Source organism: Daphnia carinata, chromosome 1 (assembly GCF_022539665.2).
Source record: "Daphnia carinata strain CSIRO-1 chromosome 1, CSIRO_AGI_Dcar_HiC_V3, whole genome shotgun sequence".
NCBI lineage: Eukaryota > Metazoa > Arthropoda > Branchiopoda > Diplostraca > Daphniidae > Daphnia > Daphnia carinata.
This window is the reverse complement of record NC_081331.1, coordinates 8,310,019-8,327,236: the sequence shown is the minus strand read 5'-3', so window position 1 is coordinate 8,327,236 and position 17,218 is coordinate 8,310,019. Positions and strand designations below refer to the sequence as shown.

Here is a 17,218-nt window from a genome sequence, read left to right as displayed (position 1 = left end):
ACCCGGAAGGTCTGTCGTTCTTAAAAGAGGGAAAAGAATTGCCAAACCGGTCAAAGCTCAAGCAGTTTCGACCGCTTGTTGACAAATAACAACTAATGCGAGTGGGTGGTCAATTCGACCACCCAAAGGTCAAGCACCTGTCGATTATGTGACAAAACATCCAATCATTCTGCCCCCAGAGGAACGTATCACAAATCTCGCCGTTTAGGATACTTACGTTCGAAATTATTACATTCAGGCCGATCGCTTGTTGGATGAGTTTCGAAATATGCACTGGATAACCGCTGGGCGGAGGGTAATTAAATCTCTACTCAACAAGTGTATTCCCTGCAAGCGAAGGAACTTACAACCAATAATGCCACTCATGGCTCCATTACCGGTTCATCGCATAACGCCATTCTTGTCCCCGTTTGCTCATACAGGAATCGACTACTTTGGTCCATTGACTGTCAAAGTAGGGGGAAGAGGGCGACGACGCGAAAAAAGATGAATCTGCCTTTTTAAGTGCCTTACAACGCGAGCAGTTCATCTAGAAGTAACGGCCAGCCTCAGCGCAGAGGCTTTTCTCATGGCCTTTTCTCAATTTTCTAGCATAAGGGGAAAGCCAGTCGTTGTGTATAGCGATCAGCAGTCAATTAAAACTCGCTTCTTCTTCAGTTTCATTATCTTGACAAGTTAGGGGAACCAGGGGTTTTCAAGACTGTCGGTCTTAAAAGCCATTACCGATCTTTCGAGATCTGTAACAAAAACGTATTGTTCTCCTTCTTCGTAATTATATCCCTCCCAATTATCGATATCAGGTTTCGGATCTTTCAAGAATTTAAAACTCCGAATGGTGTACATCAGCTTATCAACATCACCTTCATCGGAATTGTGCGCTGTCCTCTCGCAACACGTTTTTCACTTCAGCAGCCTGGAGTGTAAAGGCCATCTGAGTCCAGAAATGTTTTCAGCTAGTTTTTACTGAGCTACACTACTGTGCTCTCCGGACAAAACGGTAAGCTTGAATTTTGGTGCTGTACAAATGCTAGGCCCATCAAGCAGCCTCTTCGTTAGGTTGCAGATAGTAAGCTAGGGATATGTTTGAGTTGGCTTTACTTTTGCCAGGTAGCGTCATTAGCTTAAAACTAATCAAGCCATTGAAATTAACGTAAGCTAGAAAAAGGAAGTGAATAAAATGCAGCTTATTTAGCGTTGCAAAATCCAAAACATGAATTAGTTATTATATGATTTTAGTTTTAAATAATTAAATCTTTTTGAAAATTAACAAATCATACTTAAGTAAAAATATTGATAAAATTCATTCATTATTTGGTTTATTGCTAACTACTTTTAATGTGATACTGTAATCTAGTATAACTTTAATGTTAACTTTAATTTTGATTTTATCTTAATTTTAAAAAAGTCCTGTTTGTGATTTGAGATCGTCTTTGTCCTGTTGTTTAAAAATGGTAGTTAAAATATGTGTTGCATGGTCTAATGGAGAGCATCCGAATGTTGTGCCGGAGAACTGAGTGCAGTTCCAGCCACAGAGCTCTATTGGTCGCTTTACCAAATTTATGTAGGCTCACTCGGATATCCATCGACATTATCCCGGGCGGTCATGTAATAATCAGTCGGTACCTAATGGACATCCAATCCGAAGGTAGGAAAATTCCACGGATGTTCGTAACATGTTTCCTTGTGCTAATTGAATATACTGAGGATGTCCGTTTGATTGCGTGTGCTATGTGGAATCACATCATCGAATATTATAATACTTTCTTTAGGTTTTTATATGTCGCATAACGTGAAATCTTTGTTGGCCTAGTTGCTTTTGTCCTATATGAATTCAGATTCATTTTTTCCCATTTCAGTTTGGGTTGCATGCATCTAATTTCGTCAGACTTGTGCCCAGCTAACGGGTTCGCATTCTTGTTTTACGGATGTTTAGATTTGGTCAAGAAATCACTCCTCTCAACTTTTCTCTCCCCACACGTACTATCCTTTCCCCTCTTCAGCCAACAGATAATTTTTCGATGGCTCTGGCTTTCAACATTCCTTCTGCTTGGCCTTCAAGCTTGTCAATGAATCACACAGGTTTTCCCAATGGAACAGAACGCATGTGCGTACGCATAGCTTAAGTAACGCGTTTTGTTACCCCCAACCCTCTCGACCCTGAGGGAAGAAATAAAAAGGAAGAAAAAAATCCGAAAAAAAAACCACTATCACGGGGGCAGTTTCGTTTTTGTTTTCTGGACGGCGAGACATCTCGCCTTTTTCTTCTAGCTACTGTAACCGATTTGCTATACGTGTCTCTCAGCAATTCGGCGTGGCTGAGCTTCTTTATTCTCTTTTCATATCGCAACTCATTATTGTGGCAATACATCTCATCATCATCACCTCGCTACAAATTTAATTTCTCGATACATCACATAGGTGATTACCCACACGCCCTTAGATGGCTTACAAGGAAAGGCTTAAAAGATGAACATAGGAAAAGATCTCTAGTTTACTGTCGTCTACAATGAACGAAAATGGACCCAGATCTCGGCCACCATCGAAGTCACCCACGAATTAGGTGACGAGCTAAAACAAAAGCGAATTTCAATTTGTATTTAAATGGTGTTTGCAAACTATTTAATAAACTAAACTATTCTTGGTAGAGGGTAACGATCCTTTACAGTGACCACGTTTAGGTCCCTGTAGTCTACAGAAAATCGTAATTCCCCCGATTTCTTTTTTACCATCACTATGGATGCTCTGAAAGTGCTATGACTTTCTCGAATGATATTGTACTTTAACATCTCCTCTATCTGTTGTCTTGCTTGGTTTAATGGCTGCTGGTATCCTATATGCTCCTCTCAATTTCGGGTTTCCCGTCGTTATTATCCTATGTTTGAGTACGTTAGTGCATCCTAACTCTATTAGCTGAGACGCGAAAAATAATTTGTGATTATTTAAGACTTGTTCCATTTCTAGTCTATCCGTTCCTTTTAGGTGCGACAGTCCAAAGGTTATAGTTGAACTCTCTTTAATGTTATAGTTAGGAATTTCTACTTTTCTAAGAATAATCCCGGATTCTACTTCGTTTAATAATAACGTTAGTGTATTATTAGCTATATCTATTTTTGTTTTATATTTTTTGAAAAAAACTAATCCCAAGAAGAAGATGCAACCTTCCTGTGTCTAAGGTAACACAAAGAAATCGTGTTCTAAGCTACAATTCGGTGTTAGCTTGATTCTTAGTTTGAAACATCCTAATGGGTACATTATGTTTCCTGACGCCGATACAAATGACTGGTTAGTTTTGGTATCTAATTCGGTTATGATCGCCTTATGGGGTAATACGGCTAATCTTTCTGATGAAATTATACTAGCTGCCGCTCCTGTGTCTATTAAAGATTGTGCTTTCTGATTGCTAAATTCTACAGGTATTCTAATTAATCTACATGTTTGTGTTTTCTTTCCGTTTTTGGTTGTAATCTTTTCGGTCCGACAGTCTTTCGCTACATGCCCGGTGTTGAGGCATCTATGGCAAGTAATAGGGTTTTCCTTGCTATTACCTCCTACTCTTTGTTTCCTTGCGGGATCCGCTGAGGGGTGGGGGCTCTTAAATCTTGGACGTTCGCTGTAACGTCTTGTTCGAGAGTCGCTTCTATCTCTATCCTGGAATCTTCTGCTCTGATATCTTCCTCGACTGTAGGATCTATCTCGTGACTCAGAGCGGTTTCTGTCGTAAGATCTGTGTCAGTTGTACGAGTGATTTTGACGGTCTCTATTACACGAGTTATCCCTTGACTGTTGTCTATCCTCCCACTTTACGGTATTGTATCTGGACGAAGTCCTACTTTGTCGATAGGTGTCGATATTATTCAACGACCGTTCTTTTCCTGCTTTCGGTGTCGTACCAGATTAAATTTTGTTAGATTGTTTTTCAATTCTTCTATTTCCAATTTTGTTTGGGTAAATTCTGCTTCTACGTCTCTAGGCAGTTACTGTGTTTCTAGCTTGAATAATGGTTTGAGTTCAAGCGGCTGCGTATTATAAGCAATTTCTTCTGCTTCTAGAGCTGCTTGTTTGAAATTTTGCCAAATTGGGGTGTTGAGATATTTCTTGTAATAGTATAGTTTTGATGGGTGGAAGTAGTCCATCTAGTAGCATTTTAATTAGAGTATCATCCTTAAGGGCTGTCAATTCAGTACTTTGAACTTGCTCCTCATCCCCTTCCTTATAAATTGCGTTATACGCTTGCGTGATTTTGTCGATAATGTGCGTGACTGGTTGGTTAGGTGATCGCTTCACTAATAATAACTTCGATTTCTGATTAGCTCTATCTGCTGGGTGCTTGAAGTGCTCTTTCAATGCATTCCTCCATTCGGCATATGTTTCTCTTGGCGCTTCCCGTAGTCTATCTATGTGCCACTGCAGTGCTGTTCCCTTTAAATGGGTGGCTAGGATCTTTTTTGTGACTTCTCTCGGCCATTCGTGTATCGTTGCTATTGCCTATGCATCTCGTAACCATACCCCTATCGGTTGGTCGTTTACATTTCCACTATAAATTGGTGTATTCTGTGTTTCGTCCCTGAGACTAATGGCTGCTGCTAGCGCTTTAATATCATCGTTAGCCGTCATTCTCGATGTTTCTTGGTTTCTATCGGTTTCGTCGATTTCCTGTTCTCTTTGTTCTCCTAGTGCTTGGTTGTTTCTAATCAATGTTTCTATGTTTTCCCTAAGATGGTTGTGTTCGGTATCTAGGTTAGCTGCTCTTTCGGCTGCTTGTCGTTCTAACTGGAGTGCTTGCCCTAGTGCTGTTATCTCGCTTTTTAGTGACATGGTTTTCCGATTTTGTAAGGCTAAGTTATGTTGTGATACTTCCAATTACCCTAGTAGAACAAGATATCTTACTCCTATCTTTAAGATATATATATGTCTACCCGATGTATTTAGTTCTCTAAGATATCTATTGTATATCAAAACGTCATATCAATTTTATATGTCTTTATAGATATCTACCAGCTAACTGCTAGATATATTATGAGATATTCAATACCTTTGTATTGTTGTTGTATTGTTGAAGTTCCCAAAATATTACCTATAATAGATAACTGGCTTTACGTAGTGGCAGAAAATTGGATAGAGGAAGACATTCTCTATTTACCGAATGATAGTTATTCAGCTGCACATCAAATCCAAATTTTGTAGTGTGGCGTTCCACCTGATGAGGAAACATGGCAGAGATACGAGGATTTCCAAATAATTGGAACTTTTGGTAATTTGCGTTACTACTTCATTTTGTATGTTTAATGTAACAATATTGCTTCCTTTTTAAAGACACGTATGAAGAAGCAAGAACAAGTCTTCCCCGTGTTGAAACTGGCCTGCCCATTCTTAATCAAGAAAACTCAGGCAGAGGAAAACGAGTCCCTAAAAGGAAAAAAACTAAATATACCTGGACAATCAACAACAGAAATAGACAGCGAGGAAGAGTCTCTCAGCCCACCTAAAAAATCAGCACCCAGCAAAGGAAAGACGATTAAGAAAGCCTCCCATACAAACTCTGTCAAAGGAATGGCCACTACTACTTTGCTTCCAATACCTCCTAGAGCCTTGTTGGTTTCTAAACATTTCAGCAATGCTTCAACGTCAACTAAAAAGGATAATTGATTTTGAACTTTTAACAAACCTATAAACCAAGTCTTATTGTCATTTCGTTTAGTCATTGCTGCTGCTTCTACTAGTAAGAGAGGTTCCTCCAGTTCTGATAAACGTTTGTCTTCTAATGCTGTGGTCCTTTCGTCAAATTCGTCTCGTAATTATAATATTTAATACACTGTTGCATAACATTCATGCAACGCAATTTTTCATTAAGTTGAAAAATTTTCGTTACCTCATAGCGATATGTCAAGTCTGGAAGCGTTAATAGTGCGTTCCAATGCCGAAGTTCTGTCATTGAATGCGCCTGGTAATTATGCTGCTTATTTCGTTATTTTGGTACAGTTACTGTGGTCTCGTCTAGTATATCGTTTATTTTTGTTTCACGTTTCTTTTCGGACAAATGTGCCGGTCACTCTTGCGGTAATTACCTAACTTATTCTATAATTATAGAAGATACATCGTCTCCTGTGCATATGCCAAGTCAACAATCGTTTCAACCTGGTAATAATGATATTATTTACTTCTTAATTTTTGGTTCAGTTACTGTTGTCTTGTCTATTATATCGTGTTTTTGTTCGCCGTTACTATTCGGATTAAATGTGCAGTGCACTCCTTCTATAATTACCTTACTCTCCTTATTCTATAATTACAGAAGATTCGTCGTCTCCTGTGGATATGCAAATTCAACAGTCGATTCAGTCTGGTAATGTTAATTCTAGTTTAATGAAACCTTTTTTTACAAAATATTCTTGTGCATTAAATAGGTAATTCCGACGACTCATATGGAACCCACCAGTTCGGTAATCATAAAAAATACCTTTCTTTCATCAACCTCTTTTTCAATACTGTTTTACATATTTTTCTTTATTTTGTTTATTGTTAACATATCAGAAAATATGCATCCGCAATTTAATTACAATGGTGGTCATTACAACTGGGGAATGCAGCAGCCGTACTGGAACTATAATTCACATTTAATGAATTCTTCTTATCAAACACCATCAACTGTCCCTGAATTTCCGAGCCAGCAAAATATTGGAGCAATAACAAGCTATAGGCCAAATGAATCACATCATCTGCAACTTCGTAACTAATCAGAATATTTTCATTTTAAACGTATAATCCTTAACCATATATTTTTAGATGCTGAAAGTAGTTCCGGCCCTTCTACATCCCGAGATTCTTCGTCTTATTATACTACGGATTCTCCATCGTCTCTTCCCATTCCAAAGAAAGTCAATCACGACAAAGAGAAATACTTCTCTGACCTTGCCAAGATTAATGAAAAGTTGTCTATGATCGATAAAAAAATTAATCCAGTTAACGAATGCATTGAGGAAATAGATGAAGGCATTGCTTCTCTTCCATTAAAAAACTTAGTATTGGAAGCATTCGAAAAAATTCTTAAAAAAGATGAAAATCTGAAGAAGCTAGTAAGTTTTCAATAATTTATATATTTCATTTAGTATGTTAAGCTCCTCTTTCATTCATGAATAGATAGTCCGAAAAATCCGTCTTTCAGGAAAAAAGAATTCCAAAAATTCTGAAGGCGACTATGTGTACAAAGAGCGTGGAGAACAGTATTTGAAGATTCACTCTCTAAGGATGTAAATTGGCTTGGGAGACGTGATAAGAGAGTAAACGGCGGAATGGGAAAAAAAGGAATCCACTCTTGTCGTATAACGGAATTAGTAAGAGGTAACCATTTTATATAGAGAAGAGATATAAGTAAAGAGTAAAATAAGTAGTTAAATAAAAATATTTTATATTTAGTTAGAATCATCTCCAATTCAAAGTTTAAAGATCTGGAAAAAGAAGTGTTCGTCGCTGAAACCAAATCGTATCTTCATAATGCAAAAGGGCGTTTTGTGGCAGAACAAGCGAAACTTGCGGCGGAAGACAACAGCAGCGATTCTAATTAATAATAAGACTTGAATGTCTTCCTGTCACAGTTTGTAACTTGTGTTTCTTTGCCAATTGTAATTCGGATTTTAAAAATAAACTGTCTTTAAAAAATGTATTCTTTTTTTTGTATTTACTATTTATTTTAGAGCGATAAGTTCCCTATACAGTTATGTAGAAAGTGGCTTTTAGGATATTCGTAAGATATATAAACAAGATATCTCCACCCCATGACATTTAGCTAGTACAAAGCTAGTACAAAGATAGTAGTAAGATATCTAAGATGTATTTGCCATAGATGTATCGCTATCTTTAAGATTGTGTGAAGATATCTTGTTCTACTAGGGTTCGTTTGTGTTTGCGGCGACCGCAATATTTTGCTGTAGTCTCCTTAACTTGTTCTCCAATGACTGGTTAGTAGTCTGTAGACATGATATTTCTTCTGTTTGTCTGGTTTGATTTTGCTGTAGGACTGTTTCGTTAATTTGACTTATGTTCAAGTTGTGTTTAAGTTGATTATTTTCTGATTGTAGTTTAGCAAGTTTGATTGTTTGGTCTAATTGTTCCTGCTTAAGGAATTCTAACTCTGCCTGCTTTACTTTTATGGTATCGTTCAGATGCGATATTTCCTGGTTCTTATTTGTTATGTTTTTAACTAGCTTTTTATGTTCCAATTGTAAGGTGGGAATTTTTTTTCTCTGGTCTATACTTTTCATCTCAAGAGCTCTGTTACTTTGCTGTATTTTCTCTAGTTCGGTTTAGGTTATGCTATATTTGTTTCATAAAGTGGTTCCTTCCTCGAGGAGTTGAGCTTTCCTTTCTTTTAGTTTCTCTATTTCTTGTTGAAGCTTAGATTTGTCTTTAATTAATTTGGCTTTAACTGATGTATGTTCTGTTTCTACTTAACGTATAGTTGTTTCTAAGATTTGGACGTCCTAGGTCTTTTTTACTAATGTGGATATTAGGTTAGTTTTTTCTTCGTGCGTCTATTCTAACTGTTGGGTTAAGCTGCTTGCTTGATATCTATAGCCTGTTGCTGGATTGTAGCTGTCTCTATTAAAACTAAACCTTGTTTTCATGTCCTTGGGTTTCTGTTTCAGCTGCAATGAGTTTTTCTGAGGTTAATTTGTATTCTAAATCCTTGTCTTTCAGACGAGTCTTTAGTTATTTTAGTTGTTGCCTTATCTTTAGCCGCTTCTAATTCCAATTTATACTGATTGATCATCTGATGAATCCCTATTAATGCAGTTTTGAGAAAATCTCTTTCTTCTATTAGCTTGTTTTTCTTTCTGCTGGGTAGGTTTTCTGTTCAATGGTACTTTGTTAATTGTTTCTCTTCGTCACTCTCTTTAGGACTACCTTCAGCGCTTCTGGTTCGCTCGAAAGGAACTATACGTACTTCTGCTATCTCACTGTTTTGTTCGGCTTCTAATGTTGGGTATACTCTTTGTGTTGTTCGCTTAGAGTCTAGTATACTTCGTCTTTTAGGACGCTCTTTTACTTCTACTGGGGCGGATGGTGTATATACATCTATTGTTAAATCGTTAGTTTAAATTTTTTTGTGACTTACCCTTGTCGCAGGGATTTTCTAGACGATTGTTGGTCGTCTGCGATGTTCAGGTGGGTAGGCTTGCTGGTCTGCTGCTTGGCAGGAGTCTGGGATGGTCGAATTCGAACAAAGTTCAAAACTGGACACGTTCACCAAATGTAATGTTCATATACTACGAATAACTACTCAATACATGAATTTATTACGATGAGGTGTATTTATCTACTTCACTGGTGTTACACATAAACTAACGGTATAAAACTCCCTGACGAGACACTTGCGAGTCTCGTCTTTTATAGATGTAAGACAATGTCACCCTGGACGTGAAGGGGTAACTTTCTAGGAGTAATCACGTGATGATGGAGTGACAACGAGGTGACCACTACCGGTTTATCACGTGATGACAGCGTGGAGTTGGAGTATTCATCATAACTACTAAGAACTGTCCTAGCAATGTCAGCGGCGGCGAACGCACAAAGGTTGGCAACTGATGATTATCAGTCGGTCCTGTTGATTTGCGGCGTTCTTTAAGATGTGTCATCATCACAAAGTCCAGACAAAATAGTCTGTCTCGCAGTTGGGGCGTCAGTCCGTTCATAATTTTTCCCTACTGAATTGCTCGATGATTTCTTGGCTCACGTTTGGCTAACCTCCTCTTGCAAGTTTTTGGATTCGATGTGCGAAATTCCTACAGAACGTAACCAGGAGCGCGATTAAACTCCAAAAGCAACACAAAATGGTTATTAAATAAGGCAAGCGTATTTCACTTGTTCTTGCTCCTATTTTAGTTATTGAATAAGTAATTGCAGTTTGGGAAGGAGCTGTGGAATAATCCACTGTCGGGATTACATTTACATTTACATTAGACTCAGGAACAGTTTCCTGTGGATGGTCTAGTATTAACGTAGTACCAGCGTGATTCAGATGAGCGAGTTGTGTCTGAATGACTGGAACCGTTAGGGGGCTCCAGGCGATTGCTGTGGGGACGGACTTATCATCGCGGACACACGTACGTATAAGACCGGCTCACAAAATAATAGAATAGAAGAGGAAAAGAAATACTTATATACTTATGAAGTTGGAATCCGGATGCGCTAGTGAACAGCTGGGCAAGGGTTAGACGGCGATGATTGGAAGTTAAACGCGGCTGGGTGGCCGGACACTACGGGAGTCGGGCACGGCAAGCGGTCAACCCAGCAGGTAGACGGGCAGGACAAGGGCAGCAGAACAACCAGGCAGAAGAAAACGCGTAAAAAATATGGTTGCCGGAATGAAGACGAGACGACTCCAGACTTTGCATGAAAATTGTGTGTGTATTACTCATGCCTAACCGGCCCTTATATACGCATGCAGCAAAAACACTGTTGCCAGTTTTAAATATCCGACTAAGCATAATTTAAAACACTGGACCAGATGTTACCGCTAATCTTCTTTTACCTTGGCCGCCGGAGATCCTTCTCCTCCTATAACTCCAACCGCTTGCCCGGTGCTCGAAGGATTTTCCCTCTGGTTATATCCCCTTCTTTTCCCGTTACCTTCCAACACCCAATTTGGCCTTGTATCGCTTGAAACCGTTCTACATACATGTAGAAACAATCCGCAAATTACAATCACATTTCCCGGGCTACCGACTATTCCTCTATCTGCCATGCGGTTCAAGTCCTTCGTTTTCTTCCGCCTGAGTTTCCTGCATCCCCCTTTAACGGTCTATCTGTTTTGTGACCAGCCGCTTGCGATGTTCCCCCGGCCATTCTCCTTTCTTTTTCGTTTACCGTCCCCACTTGTTTCTTTGTCGTGCTATCTTCTTCCCATGTGGACCCTTTGTTGGGTTCGGACGTGGGAATTTTCAACAGCAGCTAACAATGATATTTTCTCTGGTGGAACCTGTCGTTACAGAGGCGATTCAGCCCTCCATTGAGTTGAAGAGTGGTTTTCAGTTGAAAAAGGATAGCAATCGGAACAAGAAATTACATTTTGTTTTACTATCATTTAAAAAATGGACACAGTGCATAAACCAGCACTCGTTTGGGAGAGAGAGAACCCTAGAGTTAAACACCAAGTTGCATGAGAAGTCAATGAGAGGAGTTTTGGCGGCTCATTTGTTGGGGAACTTTTATATGGAAATACTGACCTAAAGTTTGCGATATTTGGTCTGTTTTGAAGATGAAGAAAAAGCTTTATCCTGTAAACTGTTGGTAAAATGGCCAAAATAATAACTTTTAAAAAGCCTTTTAGTTCCTGGAAACCAATAATGGGCGGGGCATCCTGGTTTACCTTCCAATAAAACGATCTAATCCACCCCACCAGAAAAAATAATCAAAGTTGGATTCTCGACAAGGCGTGAAACAAACAAGAACAACGATTAAAATAATACTTCATTTATCCGATAAATAATGAATAACAAAATTATGGTTTTTATTTGAAAAATTTCGTTTGACAAACCTCTGTAGACAATGAAACTGTTAACGAAAAATTGTCTAAGTAAAAAGCATGCCCCCATAAATTATGAAAAATATAGCCACATCTCACACAAAATAAGAAGTACAACCTAATAATAATAACTATAACGGCGTTGATGCAACAAAATTAAACGAAGCAGATGCACAAATCAATGAACCCTCCCGACCCAAATCCGTCTTGTTGATTTCCACTGCCGTCTGCTGTTTTACTTTCGGGTACCCTTTTCCGTTAACGACAACATGGTCTCACTACATATGTACTAAGTAGTACATAGTTGCAGATGCACTTTTTCTTATGGGGTAAATGATAAACGCGCAGGGCGTTAGTCACTTGTTTTTTTTTTTAAATATTGTCTGCTTGGAGCTTTTCCACGCGGAAGTCGCTATAAAACGTGGTTTTCCATGCGGAATGTGGAAAAAGACACCTAAAATTGTAAATTAAATGAAACCCATGAAATAAATTTATTTAAATTATCTTAGTTAATTTTTAATACAAGACGGAATGCTGAAATTTTCTAGACACAAACAAAATGTAAATATGTACTTATAATTAAAATTTTTTACACTTATTTACACTTTTTGAAATTTGAACTTGGTGCGGTAAAAAATGGCCGCCATAATGGTTTATCAAAAACCACTTTTTCAAACGTAATTTTTTGGGTTAAATATAGCATCTTAAAAGTAAACGTTTAGAATAACTTGTTCCTCGAATCACCAGGAACAAAAATATTATAATGGTTTCCTGTTTTGACGAAGATTAAGCATCAAACAATCAATGCAAAGTTTCGTCTTTTTCACACACCCCCTCCCCTTTCTAAAATCATGAAATCCTTTAATAATTATTTATGAAGAAAATAAACAGTTAAAATTGACAAATTTTGCATCAATCGATAGCTCTTATCAAGAGCTATCTAATTCTATAAAACTTATGTTAAAATTTTCAGAAAAGGAAAAAGTTTAAGTGTAACATCAATTTTTTTGTTTTTATCGGTTGCGTCCATTAGAACCTTAGATCGAAAAACAACAAAAACGCATTTTACGTTTAAGATTTTTTCGATTTGAAAATATTGATTACAATTACCTAAAAATGGATAGCCCTTACCAAGGGCTATCGATTTATATTATATTTACATTATTTATATATTAAATCAGCGAATATCATAATTAATTTTGCTGACAAATAATTAAAAAATTGTTTCTCTTATATTCGTTTATTTCAATATATAACTATTGTACATATATATAATAGTAATATATATATTGTAATTGTATGTATGTATAAATATATATATATAATTGTAATATACTGTATATATGTGTATTTATTATATTGTAGTATTTATGTACATTATCATAATATTGTAAATATATATTTATATAAACCTAATTTCTATTATTCGCTTTGAAAAAATTAAGACATGCGCTACACGCATTTTTGTTTAACTGGTTTAACTTTAACGGTTTAACCATTAAAGCAACCAAATCAAAGCCCTAGGGGTGACAACACACACGGGAAAGTGTGTGTTGTCACCATAAAGAAAACTGCAGGCGCGATTATGTACTAAGTAGTACATATTGCCTCGCGACCAGCCTGGTTAACGAGCTAATACGCTCTTTCCGACCCTCTTCTACGCGCAGATTTGCCGCACCGATCAACTGCAGATGATCGGATCGCCGATGGAATTTTTTCGATCTTTTTTCGCGATACTTTTAGATTTTCACATTCTTTCAGAAAATTCACATTCCTTACTGGATTTAGTATATTACAAATTTGAATGAGTATTAAACAGTATCTGTCAATTCTCGTTTGATAGCAAAAGTAGTGAAATACTTACATGCCACAACTAAATCGACCGCTAGATGGCGAAGAGATAAATCACTAAAAATGATCAGATCGCGATAAGTTTTTTGGGATCGCCGATCCGATCTCCGATCATTGTAAAAACATCGGATCGGCGATCAATTGTTGATTGCGATCGCGGCAAGTCTGCCTACGCGGTTCTTTTGTCACGCTATAATATTTCTACCATGCTGCCTGGCTTAAGTTCCATTATTTACTTGTTTCATAATAAAAAAGTTGAAACACTGTAGATGTACACTACCGAATAGATATAAATACGACAGAAAAATATCAGCCCTTTAAAGCTCTTAGTTTGGAAAATTCTTTTACAAAAATGGAAATTTTTTTTCAGTAATGTTTGCCTATTTTCACATCAAGTATTCCCGATAAATGATTCTTTTAAGTTCGTGTGCCTCTTGAAAGAAAGGATTATTTGATACCCAATAAACTGCACCGACGGACCGAAATATGATTGATCAGATACTACTCGTGTGGGTACTTATCAAACGATTCGGTTCTGTTTAATAAACTTGGTGTAGCCGTTGCGATCCGCAGCAATAAACTTGAAAACGGTAGTTAATGGCACAAAATTTAAAAAAAAAGATATAATGTGTTACAAATGTTCCTAGTATACAGGGTAAGATGCACCGTAGTCGGATTTTGAACCGTTTTCGTTCTTTTCTTGGCAACGTAAAAGACCCGGAAAACGAACGAGAGGTGTTGGTCCGATATTAGTGGCCGTTTACGCTAATTTCAAAGAAATTACATAAATACTTATTTGAAACATATTCTATGAATTCCAAAAAATATCAAGGTAAAAAGGATTATATTGCATAAATATAAACGAAAACAAGTAATTAGAGTATGGTTTCCTAAACAAGAGATGGCGTTGACAGTCGGCAACTGTAATACGGAGAACCGATAGCACCGACACGGAATACGTATTTTAGGGCGCATTTTGGCGTCAACCATTTGTTGAACCTATTTAGTTCAACTTTTCGTCAAAGTTGACGCCAAAATGGAAGTTCATCGCTACAGCTGAGAAAGGGGAGGAGTTGCAGTTCAGTTGAAGGTCAACGGTGGTCTGGACCACCGTTGAAAAAGCTCAACTGTTTCAGTTGAACCTCCCACTGGCGTTGTCGCCAAAACGGTCGCCTAGTTGAACCATCTACCGGGCAGTTGACGCAAAAATACAAGTTCACTAAAAAAGTTGAACTAAAAGTAGACGCCAAAATGCGCCCTTATATGGAACACCAGCCATGTTGCTATCATGTGAAAATTTCTTGGTCTTTACAACTCCTGTTGTTACGGCGTCTATCACATGTTTGTAGGTCATGACAGACAAACCCTGAACGTCTTAATGTCTGGTTGCACTCTTGAAATTTTCTTTAGAATTTTGAGTGACCATATCCTGCTGTGAAGTACAGGCATCAGAAAAAGGTTATAAATCAACTAAAGAATATCCCAATCCTGCTAAACTTTCCGTTCGACTTTCGCTTAATTTTTCCATAATCTTTTAGCTCCAAAAGGAAAATCGATTATCGCAATTCGGAGGCAACTCTAGATCACGAATTACAAACGGCAAGTGTGTGTAGGCCTAAGCTGTTTAATGTTAAAGGATTTTCTCATGAATGCCATGAACATTTAACACGAAATCGTTAAGATATTCCATATTCTCCGACATTTTCACTTGAAATTTCTAAAGCAAAAATTTTGTAAGAGCAAACAAAATTTCAACAAGACTTGCCCTTCCTTTCCTCTTTCATGCAGTGTAAGATAGCGCCAAAAAACAAGACAAGCTACAAAGTACCTTTAGGTAAAATTAAATAATCTGATACTTTGTAATGCCGACAATACGAGGGAATAAACAACTCCACGATAGAATTTAAAAGCTGCAAAAATTCCATATTTCACCGGTGGTGATTCAAAATTAGACCTACAAAGTTCAAACATTAGTTTGAAAACTTTAGCAGGAATTTCCGATCCCGCGAAATTCCATTAAGAGGTAAAAATATCTAACTCAATCTAACTTTACTTCTGTAACGTAAATTAATCAAGATAATGGAATAGAATATCATGAATTTCAATCTCCTAAAAACATTTCAGTTTTTTGTGTGATGCCTCCGCCTGTCCGCAATTGCTCAGTGAAGAGAAAAAAATACACATAGGACTATTTAACAGCCGAATTTTATTTCCATTGATTTTTCGATCACCACGTAATAATGTTTGACCGTATATTTAGGCCCATATAGGCTATTTGTGACAGTATAATGCTCTGCCTAAACCGCCAACAGTCTGTTGAGCAAACGATGACAAACCAGAATTTGGTGTTTTTTGGAAAAATTAAGTAGGTTGTCGTATGTCCGATGTGAATAACCAGTTTTTTTTCAAATAAAAGTAAAAGTATGACTAAGCCTAATTTGTATGAGGCTGAAAATCTGGCTAGTTAAGTTTGTAAAATAGAGACAAGGGTGCGCTGAAAAGCCACATCCATGAGCTCCAAAAGTATTCAAATCGGATTTAAATAGCAGCGCGTTTCCATAAGGCGCTGAAGAACCATGGCGTGTATTCGAAGGTAAAACAAAACACTTACGGCTTTCGTAGTGGTTTGAAATAGAAAACTGCTACTATCATTGAGTAACAGTTTCATCACTGTGTTTCCACCCGTTGCAGTCGTTGATTCTCTGCTTTAAGGGCCGTACGAGCATGAAGTACTTTCTCTTGGTATAAATTCCTGCCGTCTAGTAGCCTATGGAGACATTTCACTGCTAGTTGAGAATTGCGGCGTCTCTAAAATAGCAAAAGCACACTTACATCATGATACTATGAAATGTAACTGTCACTATTACCTGGAATAAGACAATGGTTGCTTAAAAGCAGTACGCAAAAAAAATTAACATTCACTTATATTAAAAAAAAAATATTTTTTTTTTTATGTGTGTCCTTCACATCGAAGGAGTATAGTGAGCTGGTTGAATAACGTACGAATTTATTGTATTTAGCTCAAATGCGTAGTCCGGTACAGTAAAACTTATATTAGCTTATAACTAAGTATTATCAACGACCTGTGAATACATACACCAACTAAAATCATTTTGATTCCAATCGAGCAATCAGGTTTTTCAAAATCTCTCAAGCTAGCGTTCAAAACTATAAAATTTTTGAAGTGTGGCGTTTCACCTTAATCTAGAATAGAAAACTGGTTGGATTAGGCAAGAATTTCATCATGGTGTTTCCACATTTCGGTCACTGATTCCGTGCTTTAAGTACCGTATCAGCACAGACAACGCTTTCTCTGTACACACAGTATCTTTAGCCGTATGTACTCCCTATTGTCATCTTCGCAAACGTTGAATTTTCATTGCCAGACAAATACGGTGTTCCCTTAGTAAGAATTTTGCAAAACTATAAAGGTATCAGTATCCTACCAGATGGCATCAGGATAACGCGGTACATACAATAGCTACGTATATGCTTGGTAAAACTAAAATGCTATTTCCAATAGTATTTACGTTCTCTGCTTAATATGGCAGAGCTTCAGAATAGACTAAACGGCGAAGAAGTTTTTGTTGTTATAATTACCTCAAACAATGCAGGCAATCCTGAACTTGGCTAGACGGAACATAATCGTAGACGATAACGGACACTTACTCTGGAACCTAAAATACTTAAAGAACATGCTTTGTTTGGCCAAATGAAGTACACTAGTTCACGTTTCCAACAAAATCGGAAACTTTGATACGGCTTATGTATGTGTAAAGCTGACGCGAGGATGCGATGAAAAGCCTCTAATACACGCGCAAGGAATTGGACCTAGCTGCGTGGGATTTC

General features: G+C 37.5%; 1 protein-coding gene across 1 annotated transcript; it reads left to right on the top strand.

The window, feature by feature from the left end:
• The first annotated feature begins 5,649 nt into the window (after window positions 1-5,649).
• Window positions 5,650-7,085, top strand: LOC130702707 (uncharacterized). Its single transcript, XM_059497489.1, has 7 exons — window positions 5,650-5,791; window positions 5,877-5,944; window positions 6,088-6,138; window positions 6,290-6,340; window positions 6,402-6,437; window positions 6,529-6,723; window positions 6,781-7,085. The coding sequence occupies exons 2-7, from the start codon at window positions 5,881-5,883 to the stop codon at window positions 7,083-7,085; spliced, it is 702 nt and encodes a 233-aa protein (XP_059353472.1). The 5' UTR covers window positions 5,650-5,791; window positions 5,877-5,880.
• The last annotated feature ends 10,133 nt before the right edge of the window (window positions 7,086-17,218 follow it).